Source organism: Globicephala melas, chromosome 14 (genome assembly GCF_963455315.2).
Source record: "Globicephala melas chromosome 14, mGloMel1.2, whole genome shotgun sequence".
NCBI lineage: Eukaryota > Metazoa > Chordata > Mammalia > Artiodactyla > Delphinidae > Globicephala > Globicephala melas.
Window position 1 is genome coordinate 2,015,910 of NC_083327.1, and position 15,631 is coordinate 2,031,540.

The 15,631-nt window shown below is 34.9% G+C and overlaps 1 protein-coding gene across 1 annotated transcript in view; it reads right to left on the reverse strand.

The window, feature by feature from the left end:
• The window catches only part of EYS (eyes shut homolog), a 1,661,361-nt gene that overhangs the window by 1,064,677 nt on the left and 581,053 nt on the right, over positions 1-15,631 (reverse strand). The window contains exons 18-19 of the mRNA XM_060283543.1: positions 6,889-7,060; positions 5,860-5,938 (exon numbers count right to left, since the gene is read on the reverse strand). Coding sequence (XP_060139526.1) covers positions 5,860-5,938; positions 6,889-7,060 — 251 coding nt within the window. The remainder of the gene's footprint in view (positions 1-5,859; positions 5,939-6,888; positions 7,061-15,631) is intronic.

The following is a 15,631-nucleotide window of genomic DNA, read 5'->3' on the forward strand; positions in this document are numbered from 1 at the left end:
GCAATAACCTTAAGATATCTTAAATCTTCATCAAGAGGGTACTGGTTAAATAAATATGAAACCTCCAGACAATGGAATATTAATAAGAATAAAGTAGAACTATATATATATAATAATCTGCAATGATATCATTATATCATTCTGTATAACTATATATATATAATAATCTATATATATATACTATATAGATAGATATATCTATATATTATATAGAACTATATATATATAATAATCTGCAATGATATCATTATATTATTCTATATATATATAGAATAATCTGCAATGATATCATTGGAGAATAATCTGCAATGATAAAGTGAAACTGTGTGTGACAAATATTACCATTTATGATATGTCCCTTATTTTAAACATGCGTTTTCAATCAAAGGAGATAAATATTCCCTACAATGACATTTCGGAAATAGATGAGCATTTGGTGGGAGATCCCAACTCAAATCTTATGCTGAAAATCATACTGATGGACCAATCTCTTAATTGCGAATTAAAAGATGAGACAAATACTAGAAGAACTCAAGTAAGTCCCTATTAAACGTGCCACAAATCATACAACCTTTGGGAAAAATATCAGTACACTTGGATACACAAAAAGAAAGCCTTTGAATGTCAAGATCCACTATATAGGGCTTTCTTGGTAGTGCAGTGGTTGAGAGTCCGCCTGTCCATGCAGGGGACACGGGTTCATGCCCTGGTCTGGGAAGATCCCACATGCCACGGAGCGGCTGGGCCCATGAGCCCTGGCCGCTGAGCCTGCGCATCCAGAGCCTGTGCTCCACAACAGTAGAGGCCACAACAGTGAGAGGCCCGCTTATCGCAAAAAAAAAAAAAAAAAAAAAAAAATCCACTATATAGTAATTAAATATTAACAAAAAAATGAGAAAATGTACATAATGTATATGATAGACAAAAGGTAAAATTCTTACTATATAAAAAGCCCCATATAAATTTCAGCTTACACTTGAGGAAATACAGATACACACACACATTCAGTTCTTTTCTTTGTTCATTTCCTTTTTGTTTAGAAAACTTCCTTTAATCCTTCTACACATGATTAGTTTTTCTTCATCTGAGAATGTATTACTCTTTTTATTCTAGAATCTTTTTTTTAACATTTTAGTACTTAACACACATAATTTTATATTCAAAACAAAACACTTCTCCCTTAGAGTATTTATCCTTCTCAGTCCCAACAAAGTAGAAAAGAAAATACCTGATTTCCATATTACTCTATTCTCTTTTCTGTGTACTCAGAGTTGAACTACATGTTTCACTAACCATGGCATCCATTCCATACCCAATATTGCATTTGCTTTTCTCTAGCATTAATTCTAACATTTTTAAGCCTGCTTCAAATTATCAGGTTGACAACAAAAACTTTTGCTTGTGTTTTACCCTCTGAAACCCTAACATAAACTTTGTTTTTACGCTTTCCCAGGAGCTTCAGATACATATTGATGTGAGAGTTCTTTTCAATCAGTACTGCCTGTGTTTCACCACTGCTCTTGTCTCTTTGGACTAGAAATACAGACTCAAACATCAATCCATGAATGCCCTTCAGAAGCTGTTATCTGTTTTCCATTTGCATGAAATATCTTTTTCCATGCCCTTACTTTCAGTCTGTATGTGTCTCTAGGTCTGAAGTGGGTCTCTGGTAGAAAGTAAATATATGGGTCTTGTTTTTGTATCCATTCAGCCAATCTGTGTCTTTTGTTGGGAGCATTTAGTCCATTTACATTGAAGGTAATTATCGATATATATGTTCCTATTCCCATTTTCTTAATTGTTTTGGGTTTGTTATTGTAGGTCTTTTCCTTCTCTTGTGTTTCTTGCCTATAGAAGTTCCTTTAGCAGTTGTTGTAAAGCTGGTTTGGTGGTGCTGAACTCTCTCAGCTTTTGTTTGTCTGTAAAGTTTTTAATTTCTCCATCAAATCGGAATGAGATCCTTGCTGGGTAGAGTAATCATGGTTGCAGGTTTTTCTCCTTCATCACTTTAAATATGTCCTGCCAGACCCTTCTGGCTTGCAGAGTTTCTGCTGAAAGATCAGCTGTTAACCTTATGGGGATTCCCTTGTGTGTTATTTGTTGTTTTTCCCTTGCTGCTTTTAATAGGTTTTCTTTGTATTTAATTTCTGACAGTTTGATTAATATGTGTCTTGGCGTGTTTCTCCTTGGATTTATCCTGTATGGGACTCTCTGTGCTTCCTGGACTTGATTAACTATTTCCTTTCCCATATTAGGGAAGTTTTCAACTCTAATCTCTTCAAATATTTTCTCAGTCCCTTTCTTTTTCTCTTCTTCTTCTGGAACCCCTATAATTCGACTGTTGGTGCATTTAATGTTGTCCCAGAGGTCTCTGAGACTGTCCTCACTTCTTTTCATTATTTCTTCTTTATTCTTCTCTGCAGTAGTTATTTCCACTATTTTATCTTCCAGGTCACTTATCTGTTCTTCTATCTCAGTTATTCTGCTATTGATCCCATCTAGAGTATTTTTAATTTCATTTATTGTGTTGTTCATTGTTGTTTGTTTCAACTTTAATTCTTCTAGGTCCTTATTAAATGTTTCTTGCATTTTGTCTATTCTATTTCCAAGATTTTGGATCATCTTTACTATCATTATTCTGAATTCTTTTTCAGGTAGACTGCCTATTTCCTCTTCATTTGTTAGGTATAAAATAAATGAATACATATGTTCAAAAAAAATGTGTTCACAAGTGTTCATAGCAACTATTCACAATAGTTCCATATTGGAAGCAATGCAAATGTGCATCAATTGATGAATGGATAAACAAGATCATGTATTATACAATATAGTCCTTCTCAACAATTAAAAGGAATTAATTATTGCTATTCTCAATGACATGGAAGAATCTCTTAGATGAAGCTAGGCATGAAAGTATGCATAATTTATTATTTCATTTATATGAAATTCTAGAAAAAGTAAATCTAATCTATAGTGATAGAAAGCAGTTCAGGAATTGTCTAGGATCAGGGCAGGCTGGAAATTGACTGGGAAGGGGCACAAGAGTCTTTTAGGATAATAGAATGTTATATATCTTGATTGTGGTAGTGGGTACATGAGTGTATACATGTGTCAAAATTCTTTGATCTGTACATTCCAAATGGTTGAATTTTGTTGTATTTAAATTATACCACAATAAAGTTAATTTAGAAATTAAAAGAAAAAAACAACAAAAAAGAAGCTGTAATCTAGGCATTGCAACATAGAGAAAGTTACAAAAAATAGGTGAGCTAAGTAAGATACATATCTATACCCCTTATCCATATCTCCAGATGGAGCTCGTGAGGCAGGAGGTATATCTGATAATTACTGTATTTTGGCTTTTCATAAATAATACATTTTTAATATTTACAGAACGAATGACCAAAAGTACATTTGGAATGTACTTACAGTGTTAGTAAAACGACAGTTAAAAAAATTTATTGAACTATAATAATTAATATAGATGACAGGATAAGATTTTAAAAAAGAAGAAAAACAGAATAAATAGTCCTAAAATTGACCCATATATAGGTATTAGTGCATAAAAAAATGAGGCATACCAAAACAATCCAGAAATAATAGATACTTTGGTAAAAGTTCTTGGAAAATTGATTATATTTTTGAAAAAATATTATATTTCTTTTTATCAATTATAACAAAATATTCACAATGGATTAAAGAACTAAAAGTGTTGTTAATCATAAAATTGTAATAAATGAGAATATAAGAAAATAATTTAAATATTGCTGTATAAAAGGACCTTCTAAGGAGAGAGGCAAAGCATAGTATCATAAAGAAAAAGGTAAAGAAAAATACAAAAATCTCATAACTTTACAAGTTTTGTAAAGAAAGAGGGGTCACACTCTAGACAAGATTTGTAATTTTGCAGAATCTAGTGGATTTTATCCATAATTTTAAATAGTATATAAAAACCAAAAAAGGCAGGCAAGTCAAAAGAAAAATACCATTAGTCAAAGGCTGTGAGTAAACAAGGCTCACACAAAGAAATACAGGTGGCGAATAATCATATGGAAATGTGTTCAATCTTCATAATAAGCCAGTGAAATATAAATCAAAATAATGACATGCTACTTTTTCCTCATCAAATTAGTCAACACTTTTAAAAAATGATTTCATTTGATAGGATCTAGGGAAGCTGGCATGCTCATGCTCTCATTAAATGTGTGGTTCCTCAACAATTATTTGGAACACTTTGTAGCTACTGAAAAGTTTGAGTCATGACTCCATGTATTATAATGAAATGGTCCCTAAGATACACTAGGTGAAACCAAAAGTCACTGAATAAGGAGTATGATGAGTTCAACTTTATGTTAAAATAAAAATATTATGAAAAACCATCTAGAAGCATATAGGTAGCATTAAACAATTGTTCTCATAATACTGGGTGTGTGGGTATGAATATATACAAATTCATATAAGAAAGAAAATATTTCTTTATTTATATATTTAATTCAGAAGACAAATACCACATTTGCACTACCAAGAGACAGGGTTTTGGAGGTTATCACAGGCAACACATGCAACAGTGCAGGCAAGATACATGCCTCCTGCATCTTCTACCAGGGAATTTATTAATTACAACATCTCCTTCTCCACATCAAGTGTGGCTTTCACTATCTAGAATCAAATCCACAAAATGTCAATAAATTATTAGGCTTTCAAAAATGTGTCAAAATATGTGCTAGTTGATTTACCTTCATTATATAATTTAATTCTCACAACAACATAAGAGGTAGTTCCTATGATTTCCCTCATTGAATAGATAAAACATGATTTCAGATTGCAAGTAATTTGTCCTAGAGCACACAGAAGGTAACTACGAAAATTGCAGTTCAATTCTCTTTCTCCCTCCAAAAACATCATTTACTGAGTATCAACCACATTTAATGTGTATCATCACACAATGATCCTGCAGTATAAGAACTGTATTTTACTGATAAAGGAAAGAGACATGAAGGATTTAAATAAAATATCTATAGTCTCACAATGCCAAAGGCTGTCTTTCATGCCTGTGCTTCCTTCCTTTACCATGTCATTGTCAGCCAGGAAGGACCTGGAAGAACTTCCCATTATCCAGGAAGGCACATGAGATTCTCATCCACTATGAATGGTCTTAAACTTCAGGTAACCAAAACTTCTCTGCAGGTGACACATTCCACATAAAATAGCATGTGTCAATCACATCATGTCTTATGCCTGAAGATCAGAAGACAGATTCTGAGAGCATTGCTGGTGTCAAGGTTCTCTACATGTACCCATCTCTTGGTACATCCATCCAGCACTTATTTTTCTCCTTGCTGTGTATGGATCCATTTAATCTCCTCATCCTTACACATCCACAGACACCTGTGTGTCCTAAGATCGGAGAGGGGGAGGCAGATGGCAAATCATAAGCCCTCTGAGCTCTTTGGACAATGGTCACTTCCAGGATTTAGTTGATTGAGGACTCCATATTGCAGAAGTTTACAATACCAATAGACGGGGCAGGGGGAGGTGAAAGAGCTATGATTTTTAGTTTTGTTTGGAGCCAGCAAAGATTCCAAAAAAGAAATTCCAAAGGAAAGGTGAGAGGCACTTTAATAATCAGTAAGTGCTGAAATAATGATTCTGAGACCTACAGCAAATAACTTGTTTCCCACAGGATACGTCCAAGAGCATATTTGGCCCATTTCACAACGTTTTGGACAGGACCAAATATCAAGGAACTTTTGGTGTGGACCAAATGTCTTATGGATTTTTTGATAGGACCACATATCTGCTAACTGTTTTGTATTTCTTTTAAATTACTTTAAATTTAGTAAAAATTATAAAACTTACATTAATCTTGATCTTACATCTTGAGCTAGTCCATTCTGCACTGCATGAACATTGACACTTATCAATGAAATCTATGCATCTGAAACACAGAATTATGTTTTTAAATAAGTAAGGCAATGAAAGGATAATTTCAAGAGAGTTCACTGTTTAATGTTTTTTTTTCTTTTCCAGGTCAGGAAAAAAAACCACATTCCCATGAGCAATAGAAGGCAGAGTCTATTTCTACTTTCTTATCCTTCAAGGTGACTGGACTGAAAGAACAAATCAATTCTCATTTTTGCCATCTTCCCCATGGCAATGGAAAGGAAGAAAAAAAAAAACAGCTTGAAAAGATAAAAAAGTATGTCTAGGGCTTATGTAGGAAACTGAAATCAGCTGACGCCAAACGGCACTGTAGTGAACTATCCATCTTCATCCTCTCTCTCTGGCTTACAAAGTCTGTGGCAAGACTAGGAAAGAAAAATGGTGCTGAGGAAGGCAGCTGTGTGCCTCTTCGAGTCATCCCTCCTTGTCACCTGCATCTTCTAGAAATATCCCCACTCTAGATTTGCATAAACTAATATTCTATCCATGAGCAGAGTAGTTATTATACAACTCTATAAAGAGATTCACAAAATGTCTTATCTGCAAATAGGGATGAAAGAACTGGTCTATTTAGGAACATTTTAAATACTAAGTTTGTGGTATTATCCCTCTACAGAACAAATAATAGAATCTCTCATCATCCTACCTGTTACTACTATTACTGTGAGCATTACTTTTAAGATTATTAAAGTCTAATTAATTCACATTTATTGAAAATTACTTTATGCTAATGAGCAGAAATAAAAGAAGGGCAGAGATAATGTATCAGTGCATTTCATTAAGTTAAACGGGCAGCCTCTGTCATCTTAACTGTACTTAGCTCTTGTTTTATGAAAAAGCATAATTAAAATTACCTTTATCAACTTTTCCTTGAGATTCAGTTTTAAATATCGTGAGTTAAATTTGCCTTCTTAGATTTAATAATAGAAGAATAAAAATAGCTACCTGCCATGTAGAGGAGGATGTGAGAGGCAGTCATTTGCCTTTGCTTCACAGTGTGCTCCGAAAAACCCACTCTTGCAGTCACAGGTGTAATGATTTATGCCATCAATACAAGTTCCGTCACGGAGACAGGGCTTTGATAGACATTCGTCTATATTTACTTCACAATCGATGCCTACATTAGAAGAGACAAGACAAATAAACAGGCTATTTAAATGCAAAACTCAAAAGTTTGTTCATTATAGAAAATGTCACCAAGAAATCAGGACTCCCTCCATTAAAGATAATTTGACATCTTATAGTGAAAGAGAACATTTTTTCAAGGTTAAACATGTTTAGGTCTCTGAACTCTCAGACTAACTTAAAGTGAATGAGGAAAACAAAGCATAAGCTTAATCTACTTAAAAGATTTGTTTTTAGAGTGAGGAGTTGTTTATTAAAAAATATAGGTGAAGTAATGAATTTCATCAAGTTGTCACTGTGAATACTAATTTATACTTTTTTTGGTAATGATCCTTAATAGTCAAACATTTATTATCTACAGGTGTTAAAAGTTTGAAATTTCTATATTTGGTCTTAGTGGGTCAATGATGAATAATGAAATAAGTCAATAATGAACTAAGATTTCTAAATGTAATCTAACTTTGGCTAAATACCTAGTGTTTTTGAAGTGTTTTTGAAGACTAAAAAAAAAATAAAGTTTCAAATAAATAGTTTCAAATAAATAGTTTGAAAGACTATCTCAGTATTTGTTTGGCTATCAGGTAAAAGTTTGGGGACAAAGCGATTGGCAGATATGCAACCATTTCACAAGGTGGCATCATAACTTTATTTATTTATATACCATATCAGAACTTCTATTTAAGTGACTGCTATTTAGAGTGGTCACACCAGGAGAGTCTGTGATTTATCGCAAAAGAAACTTCCAATGCAAAAAAAATATTTTTGGAAATTCTCTTTAGAGATAATCAGTTTTCAAGTCAAAATTCTATTTTTAATGGTTACATCTTATTTTTTTTACTGTAACTGTCACTACCTATATAGAACTTTGGATATTAATGATACCGTAAAATTAATATATGTGAATTATTCAAATCTGCATCCATATTTAAAAAGACCATCAAGATTTAGGTTCAGGGTGTGGAATAAACAGACATAACAGACTATATTAGGTTGCAGTAATAATAATAAAAAGGAACCTACTTCTCTATGTCTCAGTGGCCCATGTCACAGGCTTATTTCTCACTAATATTCCATGGCAAAGGTGAGCTACAGATCCAGTTTATATTATCTTCACACTGGGACCCAGGTTAATGGAGCATCCTCTATCTGGGTGATTGCCATCATTGTTGAAGAAGGAAAAGGGTACTTGGCATTGTTGAAGAAGGAAAAATGTACATACACTGCTTCTTAAATCTTCTACATATATTAATTTGCCAATCCAAGTCACGTGACCAAGCCCAACATAAATGAGATGGGAATTAATGGTCCTCCCTCAAGAAATGGCAGCTATTTGTGACTATATTAATATTTAGTGCAGACACGATCATTGAAACTTCTCATTGTAAATGAGAATCATTTATTAGTATATCATAGGTTTATTGGAATAATAATGTAAAACCATGTACTTAAACAACTAGCCCAGGGCCTTGTACACATTTAACATTTTATTATTATCATTTTCTTGAGACAAATTTTATCAATACCACTATGTTATATTAAATAAGTGATACAGGTGTTTCCAGAGACATATTATTCCAATTAAGAAGATAAGTGAAAAGTTTTTCTGTAGGACTATGTACAAATGCTGGCAAAATCAGTGATGGAAATTTCAGTTAAGAAGAGGTGGTCTACTTAAGACAAAAGTGGGGTTGAGATGCAGAGTTATAAAGAGAATTGTTTAGGGTGCATCCAGTGCTACTTGGAGACAGGAGACGCATCTCCATGGAGGGCAAACGTGTCAGTGTAGCTGGAGAACACATCACCAACATTACCTGAGGAACTTTCTTACCTGATGCTTTATTCATTAATTAAGCTGTGGTGATACTTTGACCCCCCAAATAGCCTCCAGAGAGGATAAGAATGTAATGACTGATTGACCTGAACATTTTGATCCCTGTAAACACTTATTTATTTATTTTTTCATTTTTAACACCATAGTCCTTGAGCACCATACAAGTCAGGTCCCCTTTTAACTTTTTAACTTCATCTTATTCTACCCTCACCCTTGGCTACTCTGCTGTCTTTGCGCTGACCTCAAATACTTTGTTCCTCTTTTCTAGAGTTCTCTTTTCCTAGATATTTACAAGAGTCACTCCTTTATTTCTTCAGGTCTTTATTCCAATGTTGTTTTCTCAAGGAGGCCTATTTGACCACACTATTTAAAATTGCATCCCCTTCCTCACCCATAATCACCATAGCAAACAATCTCCTTCTGGCATTCTATGAGATTTACTCATTTTTCTTTTCTTTTTGTCTTTCTTCCCCATTATAAACTTAGCTCCATTAGGGCATGGTTTTTGTGTCTAGTTCAATATGGAATTCAGTGAAATCTTTTTAAGTAAATACGTCATTGTTGTGAGTGTGTGTGTGTTTATATTTTGTTTTTCATGTCAATTTTGTTTGTTTGTGGGAATTCCCTGGCAGTCCAGTGGTTGGGACTCTGCGCTTTCACTGTCAAAAGTGAAGGTTCAATCCCTGGTCGGGGAACTAAGATCCTGCAAGCTGCACACACGGCCAAAAAAAATTGTTTTTCGTTTGCTTATTTTCCTCAGAAGTCTCTGCCCCTTCCCAAGCAAGAACAAAGCAATTCTTGAAATCTCAGTCCTTGCAATGGTGAGACTCAGAATCTGAAATGAGGTGATTCCTCCTAGGTGTGTGTCTGAAAGGTCTGTCTTGCCTGTGTAGTCAAGGGGAATTATTTAATGAAATTTCTATTTTTTTCTATCTTCAAGCAGAGAAGCTTCCGTGATAACTTAAAAAGACATGAAGGTGTGGAGAGTGTTGAACTTCAGTTCAAAATGAGCTCCCCGTACATAATTACCAACTGTGAGAATGAAGGAAAGACTGCTGCTTGCAACAACACAAATGGACCTTGAGAGCAGTGAGCTGAGTCAGACTGAGAAAGACAAATCCTGCATGATGTCATTTGTATGTGGGACCAAAAACAAACAAACAAACAATTCATAGAAAAAGAGAAGAAAATGGTTGCCTGAACCAGAACCAGGGAGGTATGGGCAATAAGGAGAGGTTGGCCAAAGGGTACATATTTTCAGCTCTAAGTTAAATAAGGCCTGAGGATCTAATGTATAACATGGTAGCTAAGTTGATAGTACTGTTCTGTATAATTGAAATTTGTCAAGAGAATAGGACCTAAATGTTCTCACATATACACAAAGGAAAGATAAAAATTCTGAGGTGTTGTATGGGTTAATTAACTATGTGGGAGCAGTCCTTTCACAATGTATATGTATATAAAATCATCACCTTGTGCACTTTAAAAGCTTATAAGTTTCTTTGCCAACTATACCTTAATAGATCTGGAAAAAATTAGAAATTTTATATCAACACCATAAATGGAAAACCATTATCTTGTTCCAAAAGTAAAAAGGTAACCCAAAATTAAATGCAATAAAAACAATTACCAAGACATCAAAACTTCAAATTTCTCATCTGTAAACTGTGGATCAAAATATCTATGTTATAGAACAGTTTACAGATATATGGGAAGTATATATACATTTCTAGGGGCACATAGAAGATAATAAATGATATTTATAATACATTATTGTTATAATGACACATTCATTTATCTTCTTCATGGGATTAAAATACGAATGCTTTGACATTGTGTCCACGAATCCAAGCAAATCTAAAATAAATGATAATTAGTATTTATTAGACATTCCCAAAGGCTTGTTCAAAATTTGTCTCAGTTCTTTGCCTGATTTGCCTTATATTATGTCACTTACTTCCTGCTGCTCATTAATTTATCTAACACATACTTATTGAGCATCTATTTTGTGCCAGTCATAGTTCTGGACTCCTTCCATAGTTCTCTTTGACTTGGTGTGTATCATCACACCCTACCTCCATCATAGTGTAACAGATATTTCCCAATAACTTAACAATGAGCATTGTGGACTTTGTTTGTCAAGAGAAGAAATAGTACAAGAAAATTTTGCTTTTTGTTGTCTGACCTATTGTTCTTTCCTGCTATCCAGTTGCTTGCCTTGTGGCTACAGTAATTTATATTTGGGATGATTTTTAATTGCCTATTCTAAAATTAGAGTTCTTAATTTCATTCATAACATAAGCAACTCCTTTTCTAAGCAGAGTAGATGGTTACCTGTGTAATTTGGGGGACTTTCCATGCCCCTGCCTGGGTCAAAACCCTCTTGACCAGATTACCTCAATGCCTGTCTCTGTATTAGAGATTTTCACAACAGAAATAAAAAATCCTTTGCAGAAATAAGCCATTAAAATATATAAATTGAGAAGCATGTTCAGTAAGATATTTACATGTCCCAACACCATTATGACAAATAATATATGTAAATAAATACATCTTTATCTCTCTGTATGTATCATCTATCTGTCTAACTAACTCTTCTCCAACCTCTGGTTCTTCCCTTACTTTCTCTCCAAGCCTTCTTCACCCAACTTCTCCCCACTGATTAGTCTTATATGTTGGAAAATTTCCCAAAATGACTTTTCTGATTCCTAACCCTTTTCATTTCACATGTGTTATCCTAACAAAGTACTTTATGGACCCTTTACTGCATACTGAAATAAATGTTGTCTTCTTAGCCTCTGGGTCAACCTTGCCTTTCTTACCATTCCTCTGATGTTGTCAACTACTCTAGTCCCCTAGTTTACAAACCTGATTGAATAACAGAATCACCTGTGGAGTCTTTAGAATTATAACTTCCCAATTCTGAATCTCTGGGAAGTAGGCCTGGCAAACTTTACTAAGAAAACATTTCCAGCTGGTTCTAAAGCACAGGTAGATGTGAAGACCACTGCTTTCATAAAACTAGATTAGAATTAAACATTATGTTTTCTTATATCTATGTTTACTCCTGATAATTCTGCCTGGATTGTTATGTCTCCATTTCTGCCTATTTGGTAATTGCAATCATTGTTGCTTTTGTTGTGGTCATCCATTTACAATGCTTGGTGTCGGTTTATTTATCTCTTGTAAAAATAAAATACAGTGTGTGTGTGTGTGTGTGTGTGTGTGTGTGTGTGTGTGTGGAAAAAAAAGACATATCAGTGGTCACTTGGGGATGTGGAGGGGTGGAATGTGGGGAAAAAAAGGTGCTTTATAAATGAGGCATAAAAACACTTGCAAGTGGTGTATATGTTCCTTTTCTTCATTGTTTTGGCAGTTCCATGGGTATATGCATATTTCAGAACTTAAATTGTGCTCTTTAAGTATGTGCAGTTTACTGTGTGTCCATTATATTTAACAGAGCCATTAAAAATAGGCTAAGAACAGACGCTTGTCTCAACAAATAAATGTAGTAAAGAACAGAAAAGTCAAGTACAGTATGATCTCTGTCAGTTGAATTTTCCTATAGTTTACTTCCCTCAAAAAATATATCCCAGTTCTTAAAAGAGATGAGACTCAATAAAAGGTAAAAAAAAAAAAAAAAAAAAAACGACAAAGCCGTCAGCAGGGTGAGCTCCAGCTAATTTTCAATTGTGAGACACTAGGTGCACGGTGCAGACATGCTAGGATGTTTGTTCTTCCTGCCCAATATTTTAGAGAGGATATTAAACACCCCCATTAAATGCCCGCAAGTAATGGCCAGAGTGGAGTTTGGAGAATTATGGCTGTGATCTTTAATATGGTTGTGCCTTTGTAAAGAGTCTCACTCAGAATTTCCAGGGTAATTTTTGAGTCAACGTTTTTTTTTTGTTTTTTGGATGATATATATGTCTAACTCACCTCAAGAATATATCCACGTACTTGAAGTTAGGGACCAGCTGGTGTAAATTTGTGTGGTTATCTCCTGACCTAAACTTTTAGCTTCTTTTTGTTTCTTGATTTCAGTTAAACTTCATCTTGCCTCAGGGCCTTTGTATTTGCTGTTCCCATGTTTTGGAAATATTATTTGCAGAAAAAATTTCCATAAATGATTCCTTTCTACTCTTTGGCACTCATCTCTTAAATATATTTTTTCCTTGATTGTCCTATTAGCCTAACTTAGTCCCACTTTATCAGATTACCTTATTTCTTTCACAGAATAATAATAAAAACAAATATTAAATAAATAAAAAAATAAAGCCTGTTTTTAATTCCAGTCCTACAAAAATTCTAACTTAATAAATTTCCACTGATATCTCCTAATAAAAATAGCTAACAACATTTAACAATTTATAGTTAAACTATATTTGCTTGAATTATTGCCTTATCTTTCATAGCTGATTATTAGTTATTTGATGACAGAGCTTATACCTATTTATTTTTACTTTATACAAAATGCCAAATAAAAATCTTTTCATGTTGTCAATGATCAAATAACCTGCCTATTTCCTGTTGAATACATCCAAATAGTGGTAACATTTTAAAAATGATTATAACTTACATAAGATAATATTTACAAATGACCTAGTAAAATTAATACAAGCACATAATAATCACATAATGAACTTAGGAATCAATGAGTTTGAAAATTCAAATTGCCACTTGTAACCATTTTGAATTGCAAAATTAAATAATGGAATAAGAGCCTCTTTAAACCAAGATGAGAATTTTATAACAATATATTTTATTATTATCGATACTTAAAAGAATTCCACTATTATATACAATGCTTCCATTTTGGTCCTCTGGTACATGACATTCTTTAAGGAATAATCTAAGGAAACATATGATCTTGTTCTTTAAAGGTAGTTCCATAAAAAATTATAAGGTGTTCAAAAAAACAAGAGAAACTATCATCAATGGAATGAGACCTAAACATTATGCAGAAGTTGAAACTATCAGAGAGGGAATTTAACGTATGACTAATATGTAAAAATAGTGAAACAGTTGGACATATGAATAGGAAAAGAGAGAAGAAAATTATTTTTACAATATTTAAATGGAAATACTAGATGATACAAAGATAAAACCATGTGAAATAAAGTTTGAATTTATATTCCAAATGCCATAAAACAAGTATAATTAGATTACATATTGATCTCAAGAGGCACCCCCCATGTTATTAAGTGTTGAATTGGCAGTCAATAAGTATATGATCTATCAAGTACTGGATTAAATAAGCACGGATTAAGCATTTAATTAACAACCATTTTGCTAATATTCTCATTGTTTGGAAAGATTTTATGGGGATATTGTGCAGCCCAATGTCTATTTTCAAAAGCTCTCCAAGGAATTTTACTGATGCTTTATTTTCTGTGTATAAATATTCTAAGATTGGACAAAGGCTTTTAAAATTCATTACAATAGTCCTTTGAGCTTTGGGCAAAGGACAGGTATCAATAAATATTTGATGATAAAAAATAATAAAGATAATAATGATTTCATTTGAATCTTGTCTCCCCTCACCTTTTCATACCTCTTGTATAAAAGGGATGAGGGGGGGAACTCTTCAATATCAATCCAGGATTAAATGAGGGCATCCGTCTCATAGACTTCATTACCACAAGAATGGGGCTTGACAGGAGAATACTTCATAGTTCATTGGAAAGATCATAAAAACAATTACTATGCCATTAGAAGGAACTTTTGAAGAGGAGATTCAAAATACCCTTGACAAAATTGCTAAGACAAGCAAAAAAATATTTCAATTCATATATGTTGCTCCCTTATTGTTCTTAAGTCATATTAAATGAATAAGTCAAGAAAGGCATGTGAGGACGAAGAGAAGATGGCAGAAGAGTAAGACACGGGAGACGATCTTCCTCCCCACAGATACACCAGAAATACATCTACACGTGGAACAACTACTACAGAACACCTACTGAAAGCTGGCGGAAGACCTCAGACCTCCCAAAAGGCAAGAAACTCCCCACGTACCTGGGTAGGGCAAAAGAAAAAAGGAAAATCAGAGACAAAAGAATAGGGACAGGACCTGCACCAGTGAGAGGGAGCTGTGAAGGAGGAAAGGTTTCCACACACTAGAAGCCCCTTCACGGGCAGAGACTGCGGGTGGCGGAGGGGGGAAGCTTTGGAGCCGCGGAGGAGAGCACAGCAGCAACAGGTGTGCGGAGGGCAAAGCAGAGAGACACCCGAACAGAGGATCGGTGCCAACCAGCAGTCACCAGCAGGAGAGGCTTGTCTGCTCACCCGCCGGGGTGGGCGAGGCCGGGAGCTGAGGCTCGGGCTTTGGTAAGAGCGCAGGGAGAGGACTGGGGTTAGGGTGTGAACACAGCCTGCAGGGGGTTAGGGCACCACGGCTGGCCAGGAGGGAGTCCGGGAAAAAGCCTGGACCTGCCGAAGAGGCAAGAGACTTTTTCTTCCCTCTTTGTTTCCTGGTGCGTGAGGAGAGGAGATTAAGAGCGCTGCTTAAAGAGCTCCAGAGACGAGCGCGAGCCGTGGCTAACAACGCGGACCCCAGAGACAGGCATGAGATGCTAAGGCTGCTGCTGCCACCACCAAGAAGCCTATGTGCGAGTACAGGTCACTATCCACACCCCTCTTCCGGGGAGCCTGTGCAGCCCGCCACTGCCAGGGTCCCGGGATACAGGGAAAACTTCCCCGGGAGAACGCACGGAGCGCCTCAGGCTGGTGCAA